The 9,451-nt window shown below is 45.0% G+C and overlaps 1 protein-coding gene across 1 annotated transcript; it reads right to left on the bottom strand.

Moving 5' to 3' along the window:
• Positions 1-3,454: 3,454 nt before the first annotated feature.
• On the bottom strand, positions 3,455-9,451 carry AZGP1 (alpha-2-glycoprotein 1, zinc-binding). Its single transcript, XM_033110002.1, has 4 exons — positions 9,273-9,451; positions 7,130-7,387; positions 4,677-4,949; positions 3,455-4,025 (listed from the first exon to the last, which is right to left on the bottom strand). Exons 1-4 carry the CDS (start codon positions 9,337-9,339, stop codon positions 3,703-3,705), a joined length of 921 nt encoding a protein of 306 aa, XP_032965893.1. The 5' UTR covers positions 9,340-9,451; the 3' UTR covers positions 3,455-3,702.

Below are 9,451 nucleotides of genomic sequence, written 5' to 3'. Positions count from 1 at the left end.
GCTTTGAAGGGTGGACTAGGCATTGGCGTCGGTATAGCTTCCCAAGGGGAGTCCTTCGAAGGTGACCGTAGTGATATTCAGCAAAGAGGTATGTAGTACTTGTTCTAGGATGAGTTCACAAACTTAATTGTCTAACCTTCATATTCCTGAAATTAGTGGGAATGTGCTAATGTTAAGTATGGGTTTTTTATGTTATATTTTTACTTTTTCAAGTGTAACAGACACTGTTAGCTGCTTATCCCAAAATAATTTCCCTCCTTCCTCTGTTTGTGTGGGAGAAAAGCCCTTCTGATTTTGATAGGCATTGACAGAAAATTGTTAATCTCAAGCAGGAGGGCCCCTGCCTGTGGTATGGATGTGAAAACTGGCTTTTGCTAATGAGATAGAAAGAATAGATAAAAGGCAGGAATTGTGGCTGGAAGACAATTTGGCCATTATCTCATGTCCCATGCATCCAGGCTGTGAGCCGAATCTGTGAGGACATGATCCTAACACTTGGAGCAACAATCTTTGTGACCAGTAGGGGTGACCAAAATCTTATAGAGAAGTTGGCTCAGAGCTGGTCAGCTAGAGCGTGAGAAAAGTACCTCTTATTATTTCAACTATCTTTAGTCAAGTACGATACTCCTTGTAGCCAAGAAACATTCCTAAATGACACATTTGTTAAGGAAGCACTAGTTTACTGTGAGGTTTTGCCTAAAGTAGCCACTGGGAGTTTACATTCAAAACCGAAAGCAAGCCCTTGAATCTGAGCAGGCAGCGAAGGTAGTGTATGGGGAAGAGGCTTATCTCCTATAAACAGCCAAGGGGCTGCAACGTGAGGATGTGAATGAATTGGGAAAATAACTGCATTAAGTAAAGCTAGAAGGGTCTTGAGTTGCCTGAGACTGATCATGTGCTGTGTACTTCTGAGTTAAGATAAACTTAATATCCATACCTGGATACAGGAAATAAAATAAAATGAAATATAACACAGTAGAGCAAAATGATAAGAGGAAGGGACAAGCATGCATGGTGGAGGTGTCTGGTGAGGTTGTCTGGGGGGGTCTTGCCCCTTATTCATTCTGGGGCAACCAGGGGCAGGAGGAGCTGTCTGCCAATGGGGCTTTAGGGAAAAGTTCAGTTGAGTTTCTTCAGTTTGGGGTCCATGGGGTTCCTTCTAATCTCTGCAAGCTTTTAATTGAAGAATGATAGATGGTAGTTACTAACCTCACAAGTAGAAAGCATTTCCAATTCCTGGAGCTCTCCTGCTGTCAGGGATATTAATGCAGCCATTTTGGCTTCATCAGACTCCATGGGAGCCAATGGATTTCCTGACACTCAAGTAGGAGATGACCCCAGCCAGATGAGCCCAGCCAGCCTGCACCTTTGCTTTTGGATCACAAGAGGACCCTTTCTACAGCTGGTTTCTCTCCTCATTCTCCAGTCCACTGTACTCATTAATATCTGGTTAATATTCCTGAATCATAATTGTAATCATGTTCACCCTGTCAAAAAGACTTTAACTGTTACACTCAGAATAAAGGTCAGAACCTTAGCGTATGATTCAAAGCTCTCCCCTGTTTGATCCCAAACCACTTTTGTGACCTTGCTTATTACTATGTGGAATAGTATACTTCTGGTTCATTTCTTTATCATATAAACATCTGTCCAGTGTCTTCTAACTGAGACATTCATTAAACATTTGTTGAACGAGTAAGTGGATAGATGGAGTCACCAAAACTTTGAAAGTGAGCAATGAAAAAAAGTCTGAATTGAAATTCAGAAATTGGCAAATTTGTTTTCTGTGTCTTCACTCTCCTTCTTCCCCCCACCTCTACCTGTCTTTGATTTCTTAAATTTTATTTCCCTTTCTTTTCATTTGGGAAGGAACAAAAAAGTGGATTGGTGGTGGGTGGTCTGGGATTGCTTGTGATATCTTTAGATGGTGTGGAGATTGGCTTCACTCGAATGTCTTTCTTGAAATCGTCCCTGATACTTTTATCTGAAAGAAGTATCAGCATGCAAAGAGTATATGTTGAAATTGGTGATTATGGCAGTGGTCATGGGAAGAGGTTAAGATTTGAGCTGGACCTTGACAGTGGATATTATTTCAATAAACAAAATTGAGGTAAACTCCATGTAGGAAGAGATTGTACCTACCTTGTTCTCCTGGGTCTCCAGAGTTTATGAGTACCAAGCATAAAACAGATACTCAATATCTGATTCTTTAATAGTTCACCAATAAATGAACAAAGAAATAGAGAGAAAACATTAAATATATTTGATGAACAATAAGGTCTATTTAGCTGAAACAGCAAATTCTAGCAGGAACAAGGTTGAAAAAGCAGTGTTTAGCCAAATTGAAGAGGGCATTAGCAAAAAATGTTTTTAAGTCCTATATCTAATTGGCATCTCCTGCCTAATTTAGAGTACTCCTTCACTCCAGTCTAGCTGAAAACTATCCCCAGAATAATCCTCCAGAGAGAGACCAGTGTGGGGAGCCATGATTTCTTGTTATTCTGAAGCCTTGCAGACTGGCTCAGTTTTAGCTCCTGAGGCATTGTCTCTGCCTGCACCTGAAGGGTGCTTGCAAGCTGCTGAGGAATGAGGTGGGAACGGCCAGTTCCCGGACACAGATCACTGATGATTATGAGGGTAATTGGTGGGCTTTGTCATTGATATAATGACTTTGGGGAAGTTTCAGTGAGTCTGTAGTTTATATGTAAAAGTTGAAAATTTTACTCTCAATGAGGCAATGCACATTCGTGATTGTTAAGCTGCACGTACACAGGTGGTATAAATTGGTAAAGGAAAGTAAACTCGGTGCTTCAGGATCACTGAAGACCGGCCGCATCATCATTTGTGTGAGTGTCTTTTTTCATTCCCACTCCCCCATTCAGGTACTGTTCGATTTGTGGCGGCTGGCACGCCACAGACCAGGTAGTACTAAGGGACTGAGAAATTGTTAAGAAGATAATTTGTGGCAGTGAGGCTTAATAAAAAGGTCAAATGTAGGAGTTCTGCTCTGTTTTTTTTCTTTTTTGGCTTAAACCTGTGCATGGTGGTGTGACTCAGTTTTTACACAAAAACACAATCAAAGGAATTTGGAGGAAGTCCAAGAACATCAGGTTGATCCTTGCTTCCTTGGGAATGCTTCCTGGAGGGATGAAGCCTCTCAAATAAGCAAAGGTTATGTGTGGCCTCAAGGCCAATGTGGTGTGGGCAAGGTGGAGTAGCTGGAGTGGATCTCATAGGGCGCAAAGGAGTGATGGGGAAAGTTAGGTACAGAAGAGGCTTTGGATTGTATTAGGGGACATCAGCAGTGGGCACCTGAACAGTGCTTAAGGGACCAGATGGTCATGCCACACTACAGGGTCAAGACGGCAGCAAACGTTGCTTCCAGTGGATTATACCCAGAAAATCAGACCAATCAAATGCTTGGGGGAAGGACAAATGATAACATCTACCGACATTTGTACATCATTAGCAGTTTAATAATCTGATTTATTTTGTATGGAGGCTAGTTGACTAGTGATTACATTTTATAGATTAGATAACGGGTTCTGAAGGGCTGTGGCAGTGAGTCAGCTCAGTGCCCAGTATTCAAATCTTGTGTCTCCAAATCCACCAGCCGTACCCTTCACTGCTACCCTGGGCCTCGCTGAGGGCATTGGCAGCGGTTTTAGAGCTCATCTCTCTCGTGTCTCAAAGAAAGGGTGGCTATTGGTCTTGAGACCCTGAGGAGCCTTCACCCCTTGCTTCCTGCTTCTCTTTCCACGGGACAGTGAGGGGCTGGGCCAGGCTGCTGTGCTGAACATGGCAGGTGTAGGGGCCTCTGTCTTCAGAGGGGATCTTCACCACCACCCAGGACTGGTAAGAGTCACTTTCACTGAAATCATCTCCCCATGACTCAGCCTCCACCACACTGCCGGCCCGAGTCCAGTACAGACTGATTGGTTGTGGGTAGAAGTTGTAGGCCAAGCACTTGAGGGTCCTGGTGTCTCCTGGCGCCACCTGGCTGGTGATTGACACAGAGGGAGGATCTGTGGAGGGATAGAGTGTGGAGGTTGAAGGTCCGAAGGAAACATCTCCCCTGCTCATGTCTCTGCCTCCCCGGAGTTAGGGATGAGCAGAGCTCTCAGCTCTCTACATGCCTCCCCAGGGAAACTTGACAAAGATCAGGGAAGCCGAGGCTTTCCTGAGCCTTCCCTGTTGGATCCTGGAATGTCTGTGCCTGCTCTTTTGCCACCCAGTATTTCCCCCACCCCCTTCCACCGTGTATTGGTTACTGCTGGTAAGAAATTATGAACGTCCCCATACATTTTTCTATTTTTTCCCAAATGTTCCAGTGGGCTTTGTGGCTCCTGCCTTCCCCAGTCTCAGCCCTATCCCTTAGCTCTGCCTGCAGCTCTGTCATTCAGACCCTTCTCTGCTCCCTCCCGTAGAACCTCTTTCTCATTACTTCTTAAGCCAAAATCTCAGCTTCTGACACTTAATCCTGCTCACACTTACTCGTCCTCATCCTTCCTGGGTAAACATTTTACCTGCCTGCCTTCTCCCCATAGCCAAACCAGGAGACTGGAAAGAAATGACTACAGGATTTGCCTGAGATGTTCCGCTGAGCTCCCAGCTGGGATCACCTTGGTCTTTCTCAGCTCACTGTGGGGAAACAGGACATGCGGGGCTTTGGGTACCTTGTCGGTCCAGGTGAATCTTGCTGTATTGCAGGTACCTCCGTAACATCTGTGGGCACTCATCTTCCAGGTAGGCCTTGGACCGCTGCACAGAACCTTCTGTCTCCCATTTCACCTTGGTATTCAGAGCTTCAGGTTGCAGTGGAATCCAGGCTGGGATTTCTGTGTTGAACTTGATGTAGTCCTGTCCATCGTAGGCAATCGTCCAGAATGACCCACAGTAGTTGTTATTCCGGAGCACACAACCAAACTTTTCCCGTATGGTGTGATTCCCTGCATCAACCCAACCCCCCCCCCCGGAAAACAGTCAGTCTGGCATCTACTCCATCTTAATAACTCTTACTCTTACACAGTGTGCAACCCACTAGGAAGGAAGTGTTTTGAAATCTAAGCATGCAACCCCTTTATCTTGGCAAATGGGTTATTAACCAGACATAGAGCAGACAGAGAGAGAGAAACTTGGTTTGGTTTGGTGTTTTAGGCCAGTCTGAGATGAGATACATTCTTCCCAGCCAGGGAATTTCAGAGAGCTACAGACTGTGGACAGATCTAGCCCCATGCAGCATCTCTTTTAATGAATTTTGTTTGAACATACTGTGAGTTCTTAGAAACTGGACAGAAGCACATGGAAGTGCATTGCGTAGTTAAATGGAATTTATCTGTAGTTTAAAATAGATTGTGCAATCTCTCCTTTTTTCCCAGTTCTACATGGAGTTGATGTCTCCAGTTGAATCAACATAATTTGATCAGTTCTTCCTTCTTTTCTGGTGATTGATATCCTCAAACAAATCTCTAATGCTCACCTCCCTTCTCAGCTGGCAAGAACTCTTGGAAACTGGCTTCCTTAGGAAAGGGGGACAGAGCCACTTTATTTTGACTATAAAGGTAGGTGTTCACCTGATACCTATTAATGCTATTGGCACAGGCTCTGATCTTAAGCTCTCTGGGCTCAAATCCCAGATCTGTTTCCACTCCCATCTGGCTTATTGCATGAACTTGAGCCAATAATTTGCTGTGCTTCAATTTTCTTACCTCTAAAATGGCACTGGCAATAGTACTTACGTTAGAGCGTTATTGTGATCATTACATGTGTCAATACCTATGCCTAGCACGTGGTGCTTAATAAATGTTAGCTCTTATTACACTGCTAGTTCTAATACACTGTGTTCATCTCTTTGTCCTCTTTACTCATGACAACTCATGTCAACATTTCTATTCCAGTCAATCAAACTTTGTTCCAGTGTCCTTCCTGGGCATCTGTGCCTTACCCTCTACTCTTTCTGAGCACAGCCTAGGTTGTTTTCTCACCAGGGCTCCCATTCCACATCCTTCAGATTTCTATGCAGCTCTTGCCTCCTTTTGGAAACTTCCAGGTTTCATGTAGCATCTTGGGTACTCAGAAACCCACCTTTTTTGACACACACCATACAATAATTTTAAATTACTGGTTGACCGGCTTACTTGGGGTGTTAGGCAGTGTGGTTTAGGAGAAAGAGTGCTGGGCTGGGAGACACGAAAACTAGTCTCTGTACTCCACTCTGCACCAGCTCTTCACACCACAAATCCAGGGACCCCTCCCTCCTTGCTCCGCTCCTTATGGACAGGAAGATCTTTATGATTTTAGGGAACTCAGACAGTTTGTGGTTTTGAATTCAATCCTTACTGAGAGCCTAGTATGAGCCATGATTTGTGCTAGGTACTATCTCTCAATCATTCAACATATTTCATTTGAGCAACTATTATTTGTTCTCCTAGATGGTGGGGCTCCAGGGGAGATCAAGGCAGGCTATGTTCTAGCCTTCATGGAATTTACCTAGATAAGTTTTAAGAAATCTCTTGGAGGCAGGACTCAATGCTCTAATTTTTGCAGATTCAGACCAGATAATTAAGAACATGTTCACCGGGGGTGGCCCGTTAGCTCAGTTGGTTAGAGCACGGTTCTGGTAGCACCAAGGTTGCTGGTTCAATCCCTGCATGGGCAATGTGAGCTGCACCCTCTTTAAAAAAATAAAAAAGAGCACGTTGACTGTCAAACAGCTAGTGATTGGAGGGGCCACCACGTGAACCCTGGTCAGAATAACCCTAAGGTTAGCTCACTTCCCACCCAACATCCTGGGTGGGTGTGAGTCTGACACCTAAAGTGGTATCCGCCTCAGACAGGTGGGATGTGGGGCTGAGAAGTCGGATGTGCTGGATAAGGGCTAACTCTGACATCACTTCCTGTGAGAGTTGAGACCTGGGAGTGAGGATGGGGAAAGCAATGGGGAAAGAGGAAAAGCATCTGTGTAGCAGGGGAGGAGTGATGCAGAAATGTCTGTGAATTTCTAACTGTGCTTCTGGCTCGTCCTTTGGCCTGGGGAGTATTTCTATCCTACAGACCCCTTTCCACTCACAATTGCAGTGTTGCCTCTTGAGCTAAGACCCTTGAACCCTGCAGTCTGTAATCCACTGACCTTTGTCCTTGTAGTAGCTCATGATGTCTTCCACGTTCTTCAGGATGAAGTCCCCCCTGGCCTTCTGATATTTACTCTCCTTCTCCCAGTCCTCCATCCCTTCCACCTGTCTCCACGGGCCCAGGGGTTCAGCCTTCCCGCTTTCACTATCATAGTGGAAGAAGGCCTGGTCATTGAGGTAGCCAGTGGCCTGAAAGCTGGGGGAGGCCTCTGTGGGCCTGGACACCGCAATGGAGTGGAAGGTCAGAGAGTAAGGCCCTGCAGAAGAGGAGAAAATTTTGAGACATGAGCTCCATGCAAGGGATCCCAACGTGGGGCAGCAGAGGACCAGGAAGGGAAATCTGGTCACTGGGCCTCTTCCTCCCCAGCTCAATCCACGCCACTGTCAGGCAGTCTCTTACTATTGGAAACTCACTCAAGAAAATAGGTTCTACTTCTATTCTGGGGCTGATATTTCAGAGATCATTTTGTGTCTTTGCTACATTGTTTTCTCTCATGGCACATCAGAAGATGATATTTCTCAGCCTTCTTGTAGGTACATTGGAACTATGGACTATGTTCTGTCAAAGTGGGATGTGAGTGGAAGTAATGTATTTCTTCTGGTTGGAGGCCCTGTGGACTGGTTTGACACCTCTGTCTCTTTTCTATTTAGACAATGACTGTGGCGGCAATAGGATGAAACAGGAGAGTTTCCAGATACAAACAGCCTGCGTCCTTGAGTCACCCTATGGAGGACAGAAAAGTTGCCTGATCTACTCGCATATTCAACTTTACATGAGCAAGAAATAAACATTTGTTGGGTTAAGACACTAAAAATGGTCTTAGTTACTACAGAATAGCCTAATTGAGCCTGAAAAATACATCTAGTTAGAAAGTGTAGGAAGGAGAATCGACTAGAAATCTCAGGAAATGACCCAGAATGGCTCAGCATAAGATAAGAACAGGAGGGCTCCCAGAATTCCCAGGGCTGTCCCTACATTTTGGTATGAGGCAGGGATTGGGAGAGGAAGGGACATTTTCCTAATTAATTCCATAATGAATTCATGATATAACTCCCATGGGTGTTACTAATGTTGGGGGCCATATGGCAGATACCTAGTCCCGGTACTACAGTTATTCTTGCTAATTAGTTTCTAAATGTATTTTACCATTTTGCTCAAAAGACAGTGAATAAATCAAATTACCCTCCACAATGTAGGTTGGCGTCATCTAATCAGTGGAAGGCCTCAAGAGAAAAGACTGAGGTCCCCAAAAGAAGAAAAAACTGCCTCAAGACTGCCTTTGGACCGAAGACTGCAACATCAACTCTTCTCTGGGTCTCCAGTCTGCTGACCTACCCTGCAGATTTCAGACTTGTCAGCCCCCACAATTGTGTGAGCCATATCCTTAAAATAAATGTCTCTTTTTCTCTGTATGTACATGCTGTGTATTAATTCTGTTTCTCTGGAGAACCTGACTAACTAGATTTTGGTGTAGGATGTGATTAACATTCTAAATATGATCAATTGTTAGTTTGGAAATGTAATGCATTCTAAACTTGCACAGTTTAGCTTACATTTCTTCATTCTGAAATTTTGTATGCCAAGAAAGCCTCATTACTCTGTCCTAGAACTGACTCTGGTTCTTCCCAAGCTCCAGCTGGCTCCTTTCCCAGTCACTAGCGTTCTAAGCCCTGTCGTAATGTCTGACTATGGAGTGAGGGAACAGGTTCTTTTCAGAAGCACCCTTCCAGTTATCATGCCTTCACATGGGCCCTTTGTGGTCGCTGTCTCTCTGAGAGTCATACAGGTACATCCAGCCATTGGAAGGAGGAAGGAACAAGAAGCTCCACCTGTGTAACTCCTGCTCTATCCTGGCTGTATGATCCTGGGCAGGTTACTTCACTTCTCTGGGTCTTAGTTTTATTCATTTGTAAACTAAGAGTTTTAGATTCTGATTCTTTGAGGTCTTATTTACCACGATTCCAGAGGTTCCCTGAACACTTTCAGGCGTGTGTGAGTTGAGTTCGTTGACAGCCTCAGACACCCATTCCTAGAGTACACTTGTGTTGCCCAGCTGCACCAGAGGCCCTTCTCCAAGCCCGTCTATACAACTCATTACTTCCCCTCCGTTCTCCATACCTGGACCTTGCTTCCACACTTACCTTCTTGGGTCTCCTGGGCAACTGCAGGACACAGAAAGAGCAGCAGGGACAACAGAACAGGCACCATTGTGTTCAGTGCACCTGGTTGGAAGCTACTGGACTTCCCCAGGTCCTGGAGCTGACTATGTGGAGAGAGAGCCAGATGCAGTCTAAGTAATGGCTGGCATTTGAGCCCTGCC

This window comes from Rhinolophus ferrumequinum, chromosome 7 (genome assembly GCF_004115265.2).
Source record: "Rhinolophus ferrumequinum isolate MPI-CBG mRhiFer1 chromosome 7, mRhiFer1_v1.p, whole genome shotgun sequence".
Classification (NCBI taxonomy): domain Eukaryota; kingdom Metazoa; phylum Chordata; class Mammalia; order Chiroptera; family Rhinolophidae; genus Rhinolophus; species Rhinolophus ferrumequinum.
Note: the sequence above shows the minus strand (reverse complement) of the source record. Positions and strands in the feature narration are given on the sequence as shown.

Bases quoted from the DNA above. Each gene is read 5' to 3' on its own strand.
- AZGP1 (XM_033110002.1), bottom strand. From the start codon at position 9,339: ATGGTGCCTGTTCTGTTGTCCCTGCTGCTCTTTCTGTGTCCTGCAGTT. The intron at 7,388-9,272 runs GTAAGTGTGGAA...CCTCTTCTGCAG, and splicing joins TGCCCAGGAGACCCAAGAAG to GGCCTTACTCTCTGACCTTC. The intron at 4,950-7,129 runs GTCAGTGGATTA...GGGTTGATGCAG, and splicing joins GAGCTACTACAAGGACAAAG to GGAATCACACCATACGGGAA.